Genomic DNA, 19,879 nt, shown 5'->3' on the forward strand with positions numbered 1-19,879 from the left:
CAAATAGTTGAACTGCCCCTGAACAATATAAAGGAATATTAAGATAATTCAATAAGGTCATGGAAAATTATAGCGTTAGCCAGATGGGCACTTTACACAATGCCTTTGTTGTAAAAAAGATTAAAACCCCTGTTTATATACAAAACTGTTTAATGCAGGTTAATTTATTTTACAATTAAACAAAAACATGCCACATACCAGACATAATGGTTACAAAAACAAATTTAAATTTCCCAATCATAGACCAATAACCTTTGTACACAGCTATGCAGATCCATTAACTGGAACGCCTTCTTCCATTTCCTCTTCCTCCTCCTCTTCCTCCTCCTCCTCATCATCGTCTTCCTCATCTTCCTCTTCCTCGTGTTCTCCTCCCCCGTCTTCTTCATCCTCTCCTCCATCTTCTACCTCACCACCAGCAGCTTCCTCTTCCATTTGGACCACCGTCTCCATCTGCACAACTTCCTCTTCATTTTCATTTTCATTTTCTTCCTCTTCCTCCTCCTCCTCCTCTTCCATACCTGAAGGGCCTAAGCACAAATATAGCATTAGCCAGCCCCTGGCCAAGCTGCACTGTTGTACACTACTGAATTTGGCAGTTTCCTTAGTGCACACTTAGTCCTGTCCAAGCAGAGATTACGCCAATTATGAATGGCACACAGAGTATTTAAATGAATTTTTTTTTCAACACTAAAAGAAATAACACATCAAAATGAACTGATATTTTAAAAGTCATTAGTTACATTCAAAATAAACACCGGAAAATGACTTAAGTATTCAGCCCCTTTGTATTCAGCTAAATCGAGCGAGGCGTATTCCTTTTTTTGAGATCATACCAAATGTGTTAAGAAAGGGCCAGCGATGTTGATTTTGAATCCACTGGTGTTCAACAGTCTGACTGCCAAATAGATCCGTTAGTGAGGTCAACTGCAACGGATCAGATCAGTAACGCTGTCCTGAAGACCAAAGATCTGGCCGTGGAACTACCAGATGAAGTTGTGTAAATACTTCAGAAATTGAGAAACGAAAGTATTTTGTTCTTGGGGAAAAGATTTTGAACTGAAACAAATTGAGAAGTTCAAGGGGGTGAGTACTTTCTAAAGGTACTGTATGATCTTCACCAAGACATCTCTTGCACATACCAGGCTTCACGTCCCTCCCTGGTATTTGGCCAGACTGCAGTAGGCCTTTCAGCCTCTCGACTTCGGCCAGTGATGTTGCGTTAGCAATGGCGTTCTGATGAGAAAAACCAAGGTTGTGCAAATAAAGATCAACATACATGGAAATAATTAGATTGGAGTGAGTCCCTAAGTGACCCAGCGATCCATCTGCACCAGCAACTATGCCTGTTCAAGTTGCACAGTCCTGGAGCTCAAACCGCACATTTAACTGTACTCTGTAGTGGAAGAAAGAAAAAAAAGAGTTCCAACCCATGCAGTTCAAATTGTGAATGCTAGCATGAGCTCTCCTGAATTGGAGGATGTTGCAGCAATTACACGATTACAATGTCTACTGGGAGTTCTAAATTGAGAAATTAAGAAAAGTGTGTACAAAAAATACTTTAATAAAAGAACACAATATATAAAAAATTTGAGGGTGAATGTAGTTGCAGGATTTCCCGTAGAGTATCCTCAGATCAGAATGACAAACAGATCATCTGATTTTACAAATGACTACACGTAAAGAAACAGACAAGCAAGGACAGCTACTATAAACAAACAATAACAGCAGGAAATTCAAACTGCCAGCTTGTGATAACACTTGATAAAAATCAGGCACCTTGATGGCTTCAACGTCTGCTGGGGATGGACCAGCCTTCTTCTTCTCAGCTTGGAGCGCTGCACCAGGGGTGAACCTGAAACGCAGATACGAAGGTCACACACTTGGCAGCTGATTCACTTCTCCACGCCTTTGACCAAGTTCAAACCATCAGTGTAGTATCTCATCTTTGTCAATAAACTGATACACAGTAAGAAATTCCTTGAAACAGCTGTCCTTAGAAACACTGGCAGGACTTTTTAAAAATATAATTTAGTTTGACCAAAGGGGCTTAGAACTCAAATCCAATTCAGTGCATTGTGTCTGTCCAAAGGGTCACTCCACTTTTTGGACAGTCAGCCGATTTCGATCCCCATAGGCCAGATCGCAGTGTTTCTGAAGGCCTGTGCTTGATCAAGTGCTTTCATCTTACGTTTTTGTTCGCTTGGCAATATCCTTTGCAAGCTGTGCACCTCGCTTGCCTTTGAACATTCTCTCCGCCTCCTGACGCTCCTATGGCGATACATCACACAGTTAAAGCCAAACGTTTTCAAATCAGCAGGACTTTCAGCCGAGACCCCCACAGGAGCATGTTGTGCTTGTCAAAGAGCATGAGCTGACTTAAATCATATTGCACGTTGAAAGAATATTAAATATGCATCATGTGCATTTTTAAAAATTCTAAAACTACATCAATTGAAAATGTTAGATTAATGATTAAAGTGTACTTTAAAATCAAACATACTTCATATGTTGTCACCTCCTAAAATACATTGAAAAGCAATTCTTGGCTTTAAAAATAGGCAACTACCAAATTAATATTCCCCTGCATTTTCTTCCCAGAATCATTTTTACAGGGGTCCGTGTTTACCTTCAGTTTCACCTTCTGGAAATCTAGCACACGTATCTGAGGAATTTTGTTGATCACATAAAGTCTGTAATGTCTCTTGTTAGTCACGGGGTTCCTTAAAAGGCTGGGGGGCGGGGGGGGGGGGGAAATAAGACCGATTAACATTTTGGAAGAAAAAAAACTGGAGCAGAATAAAAGCTAAAACATTTAAGCTCAGATTTATTTTTAAATTGTGACTTAAAAAGAAGCCTCAACATCCATTATAATTATTTAAAACTTGTTTCAGCAAGAGTGGGGAAAATCATTTTGAACAAGAGGAAATACCTGAGTAGGGTTAAGGTCTTTATTGAAGCAAGAGGATCCAAGTCTCCCTGAAGGACAAAGAAAGACAATTTGCAGCGAATAGGTCCAGATAATCACACCAATTCATGTGGTTAACCTAGCAACTCACAATGTACATTTACATTACAGCTATTTAGTAGACACTGTTATCCAAAGCAACATAAATTATTTTTACGTAGTATCCACTTAAACAGCAGGCTAAGTACCTTGCTCAATGGTATGACGACAGTCCCTCTGGTTCTGGGAGTCAAACCTGCACCCTTAGGGTACCATTACACTAAACTGCAAGCTAATGTAGCTGATAGAATCTCTAGGAGAAGCAGAAATGCACACTCCATTCCAGTTTTCCATGTCAAATAACCAAACAAAAACCAGGTATCATAATTCGTCATCAAGATAACGTCCTGGTAAAATGGTTAAATAAATAGCACGTATGGGCAGTTTTCTTATTATTATTATTACTACTACTACTACATTTAAAAAGACCAGGCCTACAAACGTGAACAAGCCCTCCAAGACGAATTGTGCAAATGTAACTCAGTTTATTCAGAAAATGTAACTGAACTCCGGTGCTTACCAGCTCCTGGATGTTGTTGTTTGTGAGTACCAACTCCTTCAAGCTGGGGAGTGTGTGCTCAAGGCCTTCACCTATCCGACTTTCGGGCAAAGACATAAGATCAGTCACCTTCAATGTTACTTAGCAGCATTCAGAATCTTCTCAAGCAACGGTGTTGGCTATAAATTCATAGGCGCAAAACCGAAATACACTTACGTTACATGTGCTAAAATAACAACTAGGTAACCAACTTCCCATGTAACTTCCAAGCTACTTACCATATTCTATTATTATTCATCAGGAGCGTTTTGAGTCTCTTCAGCAAGGGGAAGCCGTCCAGTTTTCGGATTTCATTGTCAGAAAAATCGATAGTATCAAACTGGTCCAGCGTTGCACCGAGATTTTCAAGAACGGGTATTTTATAACCTTAAACGTATACAAAACAGACATAGTCAGCTAGCTAGTTAGTTACCAGTATTCACATAATCACCGGTACTCGGGAGTCAACTTGCTAGCAAGCTCAATGCTAACTAATACCCACAAATCGTTAACAACTAAAATTACTGTTACAGTGGCAATGCTTCCCATGATAATTAGTTGGATAACTACTAACTACTTAGTCATATTATTATTCTACTCATGTATTATAATGCAGTATGGCGCGACTAGCTGCATTGCAATGATTGTACTTGCAACAGCTTTGTTGGCGTTCCAGGCTAAGTTACCTAGCTAGCTAGATGCACGGAGAGCTAACGAAGCAGGCCTTATTTTAAACCCAGCATAATTTATGTTCTAACTTACCTCGTAGATCCAGTTCTCTGTCTCGAACAGGGTTTGTATACTGAGCCGCTTGCTCAATTAGCTCGGCAGATAATTTCACCATATCGATAGCTGGTTATTTCAACAAACGCAGATAAAGTTCAGCCAGAATGTATCCTTTCTCTACCAACGCAATGTATTTCACACGCTGCCGCCCGGAAACACGCATGCTTCCCAGCATGCATTTTGGAAGAATCGTGTGCCCTCTAGCGGCTTGCTACTATCCCGCCAAGCAAATGCCATATCGGTGCGGTGTGACCTGCGACTATACATATTCATGGTAATGTAAATAGGCACTCTGACTACTTAACTGTATTGCTCGTCTTATAATACCAATAGTAATACTAATACGAATACTAATTATAATAGCACCGTTGCCTCACAGCAAGAAGGTTAATGGTTAGAATAAGTTGAGTTTCCTCTGGATACTCCGGTACGGTGTATGGATACGGTTTTCTCGCATAGTAAAAAGACATGCAGGTTAGGTTAATTGGAGAGTCTAAATGAGTAGGTATGAGTGCTGCGACCCTAACCAGGAAATCAGGTACAGATAATAGATGGATGATGATGATGATAATAATAACGTTTCACTTATTACAGATCACATCTGAAGGTACATCATACATATTGTTTGAGTTACAGTGGTCCATTCCAGATAATCAAATCCTAGACTAGGATCCATTCCAGGAAGAGCAGGTGGAGATAGACTGAAAGAAATTCTTTTTGTGTTGCTGAGGATGAACCTCACAGATTGGGCCACAAAAGCAATATTCTCTGAAGGAGAGCTTGTCATCAAAAATAACGTTTTTTAACAGCACTTTACAGCTTGGGAGGGGAACAGTGAAGAACCATTAATTTAGCTGCTGATATAGAGAATTTAGGGTCAGGGATTGGCCAGTAAGTGGACCATGTCTGTCATATCGAGATAGAGTTTAAGATGAAGATTCATTATCCAGGTAGAGATTTCTACTATATGTGGAAACCTAGGAGTGTGAGGTTTCAAAGAGCATTCGGTGTTCTGCTGTGTCAGGTGCTTTAGAGGGGCCCAAAGGATGACAGAGAAGGTGCAGAGTGGAGTTCCTTTTTTTAGTTTTTGCTACAAGAATAGTACATTGCAAAAAGATAAGTATTGATTATCTCTTTAAACTCTCCGGCTATAAATGGCTCTCTTTCGTTTATATTTGAGTATCATGCCATGCACAATTTAGTGTTTGCCAATTGACTAGCTGTCCTAGTCTCTTTAAAGAATTAGGTGCAAAGGTGGCATGGGAAGTTGCATCTTAAACATCATCACAGAAAAGTATACTACTTTTTGCTGATTACATTGAGAAATGTCTGTCTAAAACATTTTTAAAATGTATTTTAAATTTCCATTTCTCTTTTGCATTTTCTTAAAACCTGGAATCCTTAATCACAATGGCAAGGCCATCCAAATGCTACAACACCCAATTTGGGAGAGAGCAGATTTACATATATTTCTGCAGCTCATGCAGCCAGCTCCAGCTTTTTTCATGCTACAGTCCACTGACTGCACTGCATTGTACTGGAGGAATAAACTTTGGGTAAACTACAGACATCCAATCAACCAGAGCAGTTGCTGGTGTGCAGCAAGGCAGATGCCGTAGCCAAATTATAAGCCATCCTGCAGCTCTGCCTGCCACAGTCAGCACTAGCAGGGTCATGATTAGATTCTGAAACTTGGAGCATATTGCTGAAGCCTGAGCTTGATATGCTACTCAACAGCCCTAGAGAAGTGATTCAGAAGAACTGTGGTGGATGGGAGGTGCTGAGTGTGACTTTTTTTATTTGCCAGGTTGAGTGTAACACAAGTCATCAAATATATTGGCAGCTAAAGCACTGTTTAGCTGTTTAAGCGTCCTCTGAAGACCGAGAATTTCAAACATCTTTGAGGAATACACAGTCAGAGTTTAGGGTTGCTATGCAAATAGATATAATAAAATTTTATTGGTAAAAAAAGGACACTGCTCTCATGATAACCTTTAGCAAGTATAGCAGAGATCAGTAGCATAATTGAGCACGTGAACCATTGCTACATTAGGTATAATCCCTCCCAGAGCCAGAATAAGGGTTTGATTAGTTCCCTTAGCTGGGGACCTTCAATTTAGAGATTTAATTGTATCTCTGCCTGTGGACAGCAAGGGCAACCCCCTACAGACCTACAATATTACACGGGCAAAATTAGACCTGAACATTGCAGTGGGAGCTGGCCTACGCTCATTTTAATATTTAATGTCAAGCTACAATCATAACCGAACCAAAAACCTCAATTCCCTCAATGGAGAAAATACATACTTTTTGTACCATCCACATACAGTATATGTATAGTATATGCAAAAAGTTGAATTTCTTTGCATAAGGTGCTGTTTGAAATTCAGAATGTGTATACATCAGGGGATCTACCCATTCAATTTCAGCATCTTCCCCAGTGTCTGCAACTGCAAGTTAAAATGTATGAATACAGAAAATAAATTGAAAAAGAGTTTTTAAGAGTCAGTCGATGGCAGTAGAAATGGGGATTTATTCACATTCTGCTCCAGTTGATTCTTTTGTGCAGGGGGCAAGAAAGAAGGGAATGGGATGTGTTTTTAGGAGGCCTACTGACACTGTGTGACTTCAGGACATTCTTGGTCTGTGGATCTCGCTGTAGCTGGCTTTCTTGCATCTGGACATGTTACAGGCAGAATTGCTTCTTATCCAGCAACAGATTGAAGAAGCTTTGTGTTTCCTCCATCTTAGGGGAGATGAGAATATGAATTAATTATAAGTCATGTAAGGAAATCACAGTGGACACATTTCAATTGATGTATAAATTTTGTATTTAACAACCACCATCCTTGATAATTAGAATTTTCTCTTTTATCCAGCCAACAGTATCATTAATATTCAATGGGGAAATGTTACTAATGCCCGTATTCTTTTCCCACGCTGATTTTCCAAAGTGCCGCTGCTGTTGTCTGAACTCTCGGGAGGTTTTAACCTATCTTGGTGCAGATTAACATGTCTAGATGATGGATTCTTTCTGTCAGTCTCTTACAGAAGATGGCTTGTGCAACCAAATGAAGCTGCGTCTCTTCCCTTTGGTTGAATCCCGGACCTCCAGCAAACTAGATAACGCACCCACCTGCCTAGTCCTCTTTGCTGCAGGAGCTCCCACCTGCCCAAATTGCACCCTCTACTTCACTTTCACCGCTCTCTGTTGCTTTTCCCTCTCTTTTCCTGTCTTTATATCCAGCCCCTCTCATCTCACCCCTGCTTGAAAGAAAATTGTTGCAAAAGCAAATAGCCAAACCATTCAACAGAAGGGAATAAATCATAAACAAATCCTCCCATTAGTTATTAGATCTGAAATGTGCATAGTGAGATGTTATTCTTCATCGCCACTCACTGATGCGTCTTCCTGAATCACTGGATTATTTTAATGAGCCGTGGCACTGGCAAGAACGAACAGGCAGAAAACAATGCTTCCTCACCAGGGGAGCAGTGTATTGCCCATCTGCATTCATTCTGCTCAGCCACCACAGCCAGGCTGATTTTCTGGACTCATTCTTCCCAGCACCTACACTGGGACCCACAAACAAACAGAGAGACTCATTTTTACACCACTGTCAGTAGAATGAAGAACATTATAATTAGCGACAGTAAGAGATAGACAGAAATGATGCTGAAAATGTTCCTTTGCTGTGTTCACAAACAGTGGAGGTGGTGGAGATGTTGATAGATCATAAATAAACAATGAAGACGCCAGCTGCAGGATCAAATAGCATCGTAAAACATTCAAAGGACAATTCAATGTAAAAAGTTTTTCGTGCACATTGTGATTTAGAAGTTCATTATTTCTTGGATTCAGCGACCCAGCGCATCTCTTTAATATCTTTTAAAAAAATAGTCAACAATGGAAAGTTGTGGTATCTGTTGCTGCTTTCTCAAGTCATAACTGATTGATGTAAAAAAAATTCTGCGTATGAGACAATACCTCAGGAGCCTTATCCTGATGTAGAGAAATGCCTGGGCATTTTATAAGCTACCATTATTCTGAAACTGACAGGTTAATAATAGCGATGGCAGATGTTGTTTTCAAGGTTTAAGTCTCGCAATGAAGGTTGCAAATGACTAAAAGTCAAAAGCATTTAGCAGTACCATAATGGTCAGAAATCAAGGGTAGCTTATACAAAATGGACAGGAGAATATGTTCTCAAGTAGAATATTGAAGCCATAGTTCCAGCCAAAACCAACAGGCTTTCTGTCAAAAAGAAAAAAAAATTAACATAACTTGGAGTGGTGTGAAGACTGGTGTCATTGTGGTGTCATTCCCCAAATTATAATTTGTGGAGTATATAATGCTACCTTGCTATCTCAGTAATAGCTATCATTTACATGGTGTAGATTGCACTGAACCACAGCTTTTCTTAATATGTATAACTTTGGCATCCTGACTATCGAAATGCACTTTCCATAATGGCCTCATGCTGAAGTCAGAGGAGATTTGTGACGTGGTTTCTGCTCACAGTACAGCAGTATTTACCCTCCAGCAATATTGTTTTTTACTGCACCGACTTCACAGTAAGACTTGCTTTCAGAAGCAGGTGTCTTCTCCCACACTGGAACCGAGAGAACCGAAGAGCCGGAGGCCCCTTAGGCTACCCCAAAAAACTGACTCAGCGCACTGGGATTTCACATTGGGTGAGTACACTTACAAAGGGACTAAGCCTGGCCTCAGTCCCTATGTGCTGACCGTACATGAGTTGATGGTAGAAGTACTGTCCAGATAGATTCATCGAAGGGCATAATAAGAGCTGAAGTTACTTCCAATTCACTCATTAGCCATGTTATTGTAAATTCCACATTGCAAGCTCTGTCTGCTCGGCGTGTATCTTGTGCCACAGTAGCACCAGCGCTTGCTTTGCGCTGTCCCTGCAGCTGAGTCATGTGCCCCTTGAGAGTGATCAGTGAAGTTCCTTTCAGCTGCCCGTGTGAGATAGCCGTGCTGAAAAGATAACCTTAGACTTCCACAGATTCTCAACGGAGATGAGGCAAGCTAATTCCTCTTGACGTTTACTGCAAAGGGGATCTTAGCATTCAGAGCGGCGTGTTTCCTTACCACAGGTTCCTTTCACCAGCTTATCTGCCTGTGACTGAGAGTTCACAAAGGGATTGGGACTGTGGAATTAGTTTGAGAGTTTGCCTTTTACCCTCAAACAAAGTCAAGCCATAAATAAATCTCTGCTATTGATAGCAGATGGCAGAAATCACTGGGTATATGACCAAACACAAATTTAATGACCCTAACGTCACCTCGAATGCTATCGCAGTGTGTGAAGAAACAACCTTCTCCACCTTCTGCCTGTGTTGAATTTTTACCAACTACTCAGTTGCAACAGAAATTGGGCAACCTAAAGTGAGGCAGTGTGTGACAGTAACTCTCATGTGACATTGTTTGTATTGTAACTACAAGGGGTATCTTCTGGAAATCTGTTGTTTTATTTGTATTCAACAAGGTGTTGGAAAGATAAGCAACACTAACTCCAAGCCAGACCATTGATAATTAAGAACCACAGTTGTTGTTGTTACTTGTGTTGCTCTTCCTGTTATTCATCCACTTAAAACATTAATACTTAATTTACACAATTAAAACAGGATCCTGCTTTCTCCTTTTCTCATCTATTTTAAGATTTTCAGAATTCTCATAGATCCAACTGGAGCATTTTGGGAATCCAGCTTGTCTCCATAACGTGCCCATTTGCTTAACTTTTGCAGCTCTCAAAAATGCTTTTCCGTTTGTAACCAAGGGGAGGCGCACATTGACAAGGATTTAAGAGATCAGTGAGCCTGGTGGTGGTGATAACTGAATTAGCTCAATAAAATAAAACAGAAGAGAAAATCATTTTAAGGGAGTCTCTGAATCGTCTTTGGTGTAGAGACCTTAATGAAATGCTTGAGCGCCAGCTGAGCATAAAGAAAATGCTGACAGTACAACTTTCAATCAGGGAATAAACAAAATATTCCCTAAGCAAAATATTTGGACGTAATTTACATTTTTGACAGTTCAAGACTTCCACATTGTTTTATAACTTCAGATTCATGTCCTTGATATCAGCCATATCAAAGCTTTAAACGCAGCCATAAATGGGTTTACAAGAAGAAATAAGCAAGCACACACATTGACAGAGCTTGAAATAAAAGCACATTCATCACGCTTCCTATGAAGTTGTTTGTCACATCGTTTGCAATGCATAAACTAAAATCCTGTGTGGTATTATGCATTAACAATTCCTTTCAGTACAAAACTAATTTAATTCTGCATTCAATACATTTGCATTTTTCATAAAGCTATAGTATTTGCTGGCACAGATCCATCAAAAAACTCTAAAGGAAAATGTCTTCAATGTTTTACATTTACCTTTACATTTTTTCCACATATGGCCAGGATGTCCAATCATAATTCATGAAATAATATCTAAAGAAAGATATTTATTAAGAGCAAAAACATTAGACATTCATTTATATAGTCCATTGTAACAGTTAATCTTCAGGCATCAAAGAAGTTTGTACGTTATGTTAATTGTATAGGGCAAATTATCAAGAACAATAATATTCAGTCAATTTATTGATTTCACAAGACATGCAATAGTGTAGTTCTGAGTTATAATGAAAGAACCCTGACTTACAGCATAGATGTGATTGAAAAAGTATATACACCAGACCACCATCCCCCTAAAAGGGGGTTAATGTTTTAATGACTCTCTTTCAGAGATACATGTTTTAACAAGCTGAGATTATTTAAGAAATTAATATTAAGTCAAAATTAATAGGGCATCTCAAGAATGTGTAAATCAATCCTGAAATTTACCAGAAGTTGTATTTGAACATATTCTCTGCTGTGACTGTTAACAGCCAAAACTGTACATGCAAACACTTCAGTATTAACAAATAGCAAGAAGCTATGCACGGTGTTTCATTGCCATGTCTGCAAAGCCCAGCGATGAGAAGCCAGCAATCTTTTCAAGAGCAATGAGCTGAACTAGAATTTCAGCCCCGCAAGTAAAGTTCATGTTCATAGCATTTGGCAGCACCAGACCTTGAGTAATGGAGGCCAAGAAGAGATGGATTACTACTGGGAATACGCAGCCACAATCTCAGCACAAAAGGTCACAGAAAATACTTTAAAAACAAGATGATGATGATGCCTTTTACAAGGGAATGGGGGGGGGGGGTGTATAGTTTCTAAACAAGGCAAGCACTTGTGTCAACATGAAATGCATGTAGTGTGTCACACGACAATGAAGATGACAACTTTTTACAAAGAGGGAAGCCCATTGATTCAAAGAGAAAGCATTGAACAGGTTCCTCCTGGGACCAAATTTAAATGGAATCGTGTTGTTCCTTTCTCAATTTGGCAAAACTTTATTTGGTAAAGCAATCTTTACTATCTTATTGTCACCGAGCACTTTTCAGTGGGAATTTTATATTTAAAAAAATAAATAAAATCATTTTAGGCTATATATATATATATATATATATATATATATAGCCCCATAGTTTAACCATTGGCAGACCTGTTGGCTATGTAAACATGGGTACAGTGAGATAGTATTGTTCAAACACATTATTCTGACTATTTGAATATAGTGAAATATGGTTATTCATATTGTGGCCTAGGCCTGTGTAATATTAAAGCAAACAGAATACCAGCAGGGGAAAAGTCCAGTCACATTTGTCACCCATTAAAGAAGAGAAATTGGTTTAACAACTCAAAAGCATAAGTGTACATAACTGTATAAGTATTCTAAAGTTTCAGGTGAATGATGGTGAATATAATTGAAAAAAGTAAAACAATCACAAATGGAAGGGGTTAACTGACTCCAAAGTGCAGTTCATCTTGCACAGATATATGGAAAAAAAGGTAAATGACGCACCCATTCATCATCACAAAGAGAAATTACGTTTATTTCCTCACACTGGAGGCAAAGCAACACTGTCTCTGGACATCTTTGAAGACTAGACCATACACTTACACTGGTAAGCTGCCACCCTGTTTCTGAGATGAACACCTGTCACACCAGCCGCTGGCATGAACACTCATTCAGAGCCACAACTATCCCTGGGCCACATAATTCATGTTTAAAAATAAATAAATAAATAAAAAAAATTTTTTAATTGTGCAACAACATTCTAGTTTACGGCCACCAAAACCCTAGGGCCGGCTCAGTGTCACACTAACAAGCACCAAAAATAACCCAGATTTTCAGTAACGCAAAGTCATTTTTAAATCTTGAAAGCCCTGAAAGATGTCAGCCTGACATGTTATGATCACACAGGGTTGTGGTGGTAGAGGTAGGTTTTTTGTACCATGACATTGGAAAAAAAAATATCTCACTGCAGAGGAGCTTAAAAAAGGTCAAAAGAAAAATCATTTAAATACACACACGCACACACACACACACACGTATAAACTATGTATATGGCTGAAAGTTAATAATGGTGCTAACCAAAATATATAACCTATTATTTATATGGATAACCTCCTCATCTATTCCCAGTAACCTTTTCATCCCTTAGAGCAAGATTTTTAAAATTCAGTTTTGGAGGTCTCCTGTGTATGCTACTTTTTGTTCCAACCAGAAATGCCATCCTGAATTGTGACAAGTTGTTCACTGCTCTTAATTAGACAGGTCTATTGAGAGAGGTTCTACCATCTGTAGGCCACATTGCATCAGAAATAACAACAGTATGCACGTCGCGAAGAATCAAGAGATTGGTTGTAACAAAAACCAGAGTGGGGAGGGGGGGCAGAGTATGAGAACTCCAGCTGTTGAGCATCAGGATGACATGGAGCCAAACCAGACAGGTGCAGGGTTAAATGCAGGGCCTCGACTCAGATGGGATGCTGGATCATTGCAGATTGCATACATAAATGCATGCAGGAACAATTCCGTGATGCTAGATACAACCGCACTGTGGGAGGAAACCACAATAGAGGAAGGAGAACACACAAGGGCTGACATGGGGAAAGAATGTTACAGGCAAGCAAGCACATTTCAAGCTTTTGGTTGGGAGAAGAGAGCATCTGCAACTGCACCACTGCGCAGGCCTGTATTCTACATGATGAATCTCAAATTACCTATCATTACCATGAGGACAGAAGTCAAAATAATATTTAATCTATGAATATGGTTCCCAACCTAGATTGCACTACACATACAGTATTCCATAAGCAAGAGTTTTAAAGAGCTTCATAAGCCATCAGAGGCCCTCCAAAAATTTTCAAAAATGACAACATTTTCCTAAATGGCATGTTTTTATTTCAGCTTATTAACATTTTACAGAAACAGGATAAAAATGGCAAATAGAATTTCTAAAATTTACAATGGCATGAACCTACATTCTCTATTCAATTGCTTTCTACTGTTATTTTTTCTTACAAAAACTATAATCCTTTCACAAAGTTGTTGTTAAGGAAATTCAATGATCAAGTATGAAAAGGATTACATTACAAGCAACACTTCATATTAACAAACCTGTTCATACTGCTGTATCGTTTTACTGACCTTTGTCTGAAACAGTGGTCCAGATATTCATATGCTGCCATATACATTCATACAAAGCACCATATTTTTGTAATAATGTGGTTTTTGAATAAAAAATAAACACTTTTTACATGTTGTGTATGCAGTTTATAAAAACATACAACCTTAATACATCTTACTAAAAATCAAATATGCACCTTAAAGGGGTCATTAAAATTAAGTGACTCTGAGGTGTAAACTAGTTTAAAAATGTACAACAGAATAAGATGCCAGTGCCCAAAGTACTTTCCAGTTCCTTTTTCACCCTGTCATGAGACACGTCCTGCAGCAGAACTGCCGGAAAAGCTTCTTCTCGCACAGCCGGTTGGACTTGACCATCTCGCAGAATACTTCATCCGCTGGACAGGGGGAGCCCATGCAAAGAGACAGGGACATTTCAGCTGTGAGACCCAGCTCCTAATTCGAGAGCCATCACACCGTGGAAAGATTCTGTTCTGGAGCTAATCTAGATCCCAATATAAACACAGTTTACTAGTCACACATTTGTTCCCTCTTGCGGGACAGATACTGGTTTTGACCGAGGTACACCAAAGTGAAACACATTTGTTTGATCAGCATTTGTTTGTCAACACAAAGGGTACTCCAGCCTCCCATCTTGCACTCATTTGCTTCGTGCCTGCAGCTCTTTTGTGCAGCAGAATTCCTCTGGATTGAGGCCACACCATCGATCGCCTTGGAAACCAGGCCTCGTAGGCCTTACGTAATTGGGTGAGGGCATATTGAAGGCGTGCAGGGCAATGTTTAGTCTTGGCAACACTGTTCTATTTCCCAGCCAATCACGCCTTTCTGCAATTCCCTGAAACTACAACATGTGTTATGGCCCACTTCAGGGCCATAACACATTGCATCTTTCAAACAAACACTGCAATGCATCATAGGATAGCAATGCACATGTGGGCCTCAGTCAAGGGACACACACTTGAATTGCAGAGAGTTGGTGTATGTGAAAGTTCCTATAAACATCACAATCCAGCAAATGCATTTCCATTATGTCATACTACGCCAACAGCCACAGTTATTGCCGTTATGTAATTAATGCTCTGAACATTAAACAAACTTTTTATGTATAATCGCTGTTTTGATAAACCATAGATTGTAACCAATTCTATGGAGATTAAAATTTTAATGTTGTGCTTTCAATCTCGAATAATATTTACCTTGTTACAGTAAATAAAGGCAAAAAAAATGCCTCCCATATTTCTACCCTAATTTAAGATAGAACTGTCCACTAAAGATGGGAAACAAAGAGAGCACCCGACACACTGTGTCTCTAAAGCCCACACACATACTGCATGTGTGGGAGAGGGATGACGAATGTGGCTTCTGCAGTAGCAGTTACAGTTGACTGGACTGTCCTCTGTTTTGTGGAGCGTGGATGCAGCCTATTAAAAAACAACAACAACAAAAAAAACACCATCTTCTACACGGCACGCACCGACTTCTCTCACAGCGGGCCTGTTCACTTGATGATGACCAGAAAGCAACCGCCCCCCTCATAAACACAGGACTTATTTCCAGGGATCAGCAGGATCAGGACAATACCATCAGAAGACAGATTAAGCTTTCTGCTTTGGCTGTAAACAAAACCATAAAAGAAAAAAAATATCCTCACCTTTACATCCTTCATTCTAATAACTTCACACACCGACAGCAGTTATTTTCAAGATGGGAAGAATAGATGATGTAGAGCCACATGAAGTGACCAATGTCCCAAGTGCGCTACTTGACATACCCCTCACTGCATATAAATGCAAAGGAACCCAGCACAGCCACCATAAAAAAAATAAAGTTTTTTTTCAAAATGATGCAGCCTTGTATAGCCACAAAAGATGGCTAGTGTTAACAACCACTTTATATTCATTATGGGTTTTCATGAGTACTGCCTCAAACCCCCCCCCCCCCACCCCCCACCCCTCAAAAAAACCTCCAAATCCCCTGAGTGAGAACAGATTCACCATTTGCAGTCTAGCTATGCCACAATACCCATTCTACGACTGAAAGAGCTCCTCAAGAACAATCAGGCTTTATCTGCAGCACTTTCACACTGTCCTCAACGGAGGGAGAAGGAGGAACAGCGTAACGGGAATCTTGGCTGCGACACAGTCACAGTCGCCTATCCTCAGCTTTCACAGCCTCCTCTTCTCAAGGCTGACCGGATTCACCTGGCAGTGCCCACTGTGGATATCCATGCAGCCCCTGCACTGGCACACGCAGCCCCTGCACCGGCAGACCAACCTACCGTTGTTGCAGGTGGCGTTTGCGATGCACGTCCTGCTCACTAGATTGTATCCTTCTCGACATCGACTACAGGTTACCCCAGGGCCCTGACAGCTCAGACAATTCTCTTCACACCTGCAAGCCACAAACATAAATGATGAAGAAAGAGGGGGGGAAAAGGGGGGAAGAGTCAAGATGCATTTTCAACATCCACAGACTTGAAGGCAAAGAGACGATTTGCGATAAGATGGTATTCCCCTGTCAAATCAAAGCAAACTGATTCAACTGAGGCACGTCTGCCGATCGCACCATGTGGCATTTTGCATGCTGTGCAGTTTAACTTTTTATTCCCCAGAAATACTGAAACATAGGTGCTAAAAAAGGAAGAGTTACAGGAAAATCTCCAAAAACATAAAAATACAGAGTTAAGCTTGAATGAAATGCAGATGGAATACAGGTGCAAAATGTATTCCACTTCCAAAAGTAAAAGTTGTTTCAGTAGAAAACAAATCTGTTCATTTTACTGTGAGTATTGAAACAAAAACATTCAGTTACAGTTAGATTAAGCAATGCCAATCAATAAACATTGTTATTTACTCATGCAAGTGGAATAGGGGTAAAATGATACCATAAACAATTAGAACAGGGAGTTCAGATGAACACAGATCAAAAGGCACATAAATCATTCAACGCTTCTGGCTATGAACATTTCACACCCTAGATGTGACAGAAATACAACAGCAGGAAACTATGGCATGAGTCTACAATGTCCTAAATCAACAGCCCTGTGTTCAAAAATGTTTTTTGTTTTGTCTCTGAAGATGAAAATACAACATCTTCACCTGCAACTCCAGGATTTCAAGCAGAATGAATACCTTGCTAATGAAATGATAATAAAATCAGAGCAAATCTTCATTTGGAGTGACGGGCCTCAAAGATACTGGCTTCAAGCCACGGGATAGTTTCTAACTGCATGTCAACACATCAGACTTGTCTCGGTGCACCTCCACTCATGCCTTCTCATTTGTCGACATAAACCGAATAAGGAGGCTGCATGAACGTGCTGACTTCACCTTGACTGTCAGCATTTACAAAAGGATTCATTGACATTCTGTTAATTGTCCTCAGACGCTGCCAACTGGCTTCAGCAAGCGATGTGCTTACTCCCGCATTAGAGCTCGAGTTGATGGAGAACTAGCGGAGCTGGTCCTGAAATGAACAGTCTGTATTCATGGGTTTTTAAATGGACAGACTAGGAAATGCATATTGAGACGTGGAACCAAATATCATCTTCCAGAGCATAATTAACTGCGGCAATAAAGTGGCCATCTGTGCCATACAGGGAATTGGGGAAATCGATGTGACACCGAGTGATCAGCTAAACTCACATCTCCTCTTAAACAAAGATCACACGCAAACAAAAGAAAGCAAAAACATGGCGGTATTTCTTCCATCCCTAATGACCCCCCTCCCCCAAACCCATTAAGATGCAATTGATTCATTAAGAGCCAAAATAAAAGACTAAATGATTAAATGCTTGTCACCTTAGCTGGAAGGAAAGAGTGACAGCTGCAGCAACTCCAGATCTCAGTCTGTCTCTGCCCACACACACACGCACACACTATCCCCACATTCCATTAATCACCGCCTCTATATATGGAGGTGGTTCCTGCCCGCAGAACACACTACCCCCCCCCCCCCTCACCACTGCCTCTCAGTTTATAAACCCTGAAGGGGCACAGGAGCATGGTTCAAATACCCAATTAACTCTCACAAGTAGGAGGGGGCATGCGATCTATTCAAGGTGGTGCTACAGTACGTACGAGCAACAAATTAAGGCATGACATTTCTTCTCCGGTTATTACCCCTCATCTCAAATTTGGCAGTCGCTGTTATTAATGGAAAACCATTTAAGAACTGGAATGAGTAAGACATCCTGCTTAAAGTCATTATGCAAAGTTTAGGACAAGGTGTCAGAGTGATTATGCGAGTACACTCCAAAGGTACAACTCATTTCCTCTTCTGTTCACGGACTCTGAATGTCATCTAAACTGGGATACTGCAAAAAAAAAGAAGTATCAGTTGCTCCACAGACTGACAGAGTTAGCGGAAGGATTACGTAAGGTGCTCATTAGAGACAACCCACTGAACCTCAGAGTCAAACAGAGGGCCAAATGGAGGATGGTGTGAGAGGAACAAGGTTTTCCTGTAACTGATGAATTTCTGCTTCCTGCTTTGCTACCGTCATCGACGCCATCGCCAGAGAGGTCATGGCCTTCCCTGCCCTTTAATTGCGGATCTTGCCTCCAGCCACCAAAAAGCACATGTAACCTCCCAGAAATCCCCTCCCATCGCTTCCCAAGCGAGTCCTAGACTCATTCAGACCACAGTCGGGAAACCACGACCTCCTTTAAAAAAGCTTCTGTTTTGTGCTGAGGGCCTCCATAAACCAACAGGCCAATTTATAAAAACGCAAACATGGGGGGGAAAAAAAGAGCAACCCTTCCATTCTGCACAGGCCTCAGTTGCGCCCATTACAGTGATCTAAAGTGCTCTGATGTGACCGTAAATTTTCAGTTGTGGCGCAGGTGAGAGATTTATGCCACCGTCATCCCCGCGGTTCCTCTTAAATTGCGGGGCGGCTGTGATTTATAGCCAATTATGGACATGGGAAAAAAAAACTGACTAAATAAACAAAAGAAGAATAAAACGAGGAGTAAAAAAAAAAAAAAAAAGACACCAGGCACTCCCATGTGAAAAGGTTACCAAGGCACCCCGACTCATCAGTGTACACATGAATTCTGTGAGCCGCCATGACTTAATACCGCAGCCCCTGTCTAAAGCCACAGAGCTTAGGAAACTCTGCAGAGTGGCTCTTCAGAAGGCCTTGCATTCAGTAATAGGCGGGGCTGCCACAACTGTCCCAGGTGAACGACATCTTCACAAGCTCATCACTACATACATCCAGCAGATACCGAATGCTTATGAGATGCGGACTGACTTATCAGAAGGACAGGAGCGAGGGAGAAAGAAGAGGAGGGAAAGAGAGGGTGAGATGTGCTGTGAAAACAGGGGAGGACAGCAGAAGGTGGCATGAGATCAGCCTCAACATGGCGATAGAGGGGATTATCACATCAGAGCCAATCTGTCCCTAGAAGTCTGCTCCACACCCACCACCATCCAAAAACCTTCTTCAGCAGAAACACTACACTGGCAAGCGATGAGAATGCTGAAACACAACTACAGTGTTCTGGTTCCTACCTTTAAATAAATAAACCCAGGATTTCAATGCCCTTGAAATGTTTATTACCTGTAGTGGCTTTATAAGGCTTTGCTAAACTCGATGGCATAATCCAAAGAGCACACACTGGCAGCACATCAGAATCCATGCTCAACAGCTGCACAGGTAATACAGTGATTTCACCAGTACTGCAGATAAAAGGAATCAACAAGGCGGGAACTACGGCATGTAAAGCAGTGGTGCACAGAGACGCAGCGGGTACTCACTTGCGACACATCTTCTGCGGGAGCCCAGCGGCCTCCCCTGGGTAATAACCCTCGGTGCATGCTGGGACACATTTCCACTCCTGCTGCAGAAAGTCCTTGGCACACTGGATACATTCCTCCTTCCCTGGGCCTGAGCAAGGGACAGCACCATCAAGACTACTTACAGAGTCAGATGCCTGCCCTGCCAATAACCAGGCCTCTCATTAAATCTGACGCAGACCCCTG

At 40.8% G+C, this 19,879-nt stretch overlaps 2 protein-coding genes across 3 annotated transcripts in view; both read right to left on the reverse strand.

The window, feature by feature from the left end:
- Positions 1 to 132: 132 nt before the first annotated feature.
- On the reverse strand, positions 133 to 4,530 carry snrpa1 (small nuclear ribonucleoprotein polypeptide A'). Its single transcript, XM_064336637.1, has 9 exons — positions 4,308 to 4,530; positions 3,785 to 3,932; positions 3,528 to 3,606; positions 2,933 to 2,979; positions 2,630 to 2,732; positions 2,192 to 2,271; positions 1,780 to 1,855; positions 1,143 to 1,236; positions 133 to 530 (listed from the first exon to the last, which is right to left on the reverse strand). The coding sequence occupies exons 1-9, from the start codon at positions 4,387 to 4,389 to the stop codon at positions 265 to 267; spliced, it is 975 nt and encodes a 324-aa protein (XP_064192707.1). The 5' UTR covers positions 4,390 to 4,530; the 3' UTR covers positions 133 to 264.
- A 9,092-nt stretch (positions 4,531 to 13,622) lies between these two features.
- pcsk6 (proprotein convertase subtilisin/kexin type 6) overlaps positions 13,623 to 19,879 on the reverse strand; it is a 38,379-nt gene continuing 32,122 nt past the window's right edge. For both annotated transcript variants that reach the window (XM_064336639.1, XM_064336638.1), the window contains 3 exons: positions 19,655 to 19,784; positions 16,170 to 16,282; positions 13,623 to 14,268 (listed from right to left, as the gene is read on the reverse strand). In XM_064336639.1, coding sequence (XP_064192709.1) covers positions 14,171 to 14,268; positions 16,170 to 16,282; positions 19,655 to 19,784 — 341 coding nt within the window. In that variant the 3' untranslated portion in view covers positions 13,623 to 14,170. The remainder of the gene's footprint in view (positions 14,269 to 16,169; positions 16,283 to 19,654; positions 19,785 to 19,879) is intronic.

Source organism: Anguilla rostrata, chromosome 5, assembly GCF_018555375.3.
Source record: "Anguilla rostrata isolate EN2019 chromosome 5, ASM1855537v3, whole genome shotgun sequence".
NCBI lineage: Eukaryota > Metazoa > Chordata > Actinopteri > Anguilliformes > Anguillidae > Anguilla > Anguilla rostrata.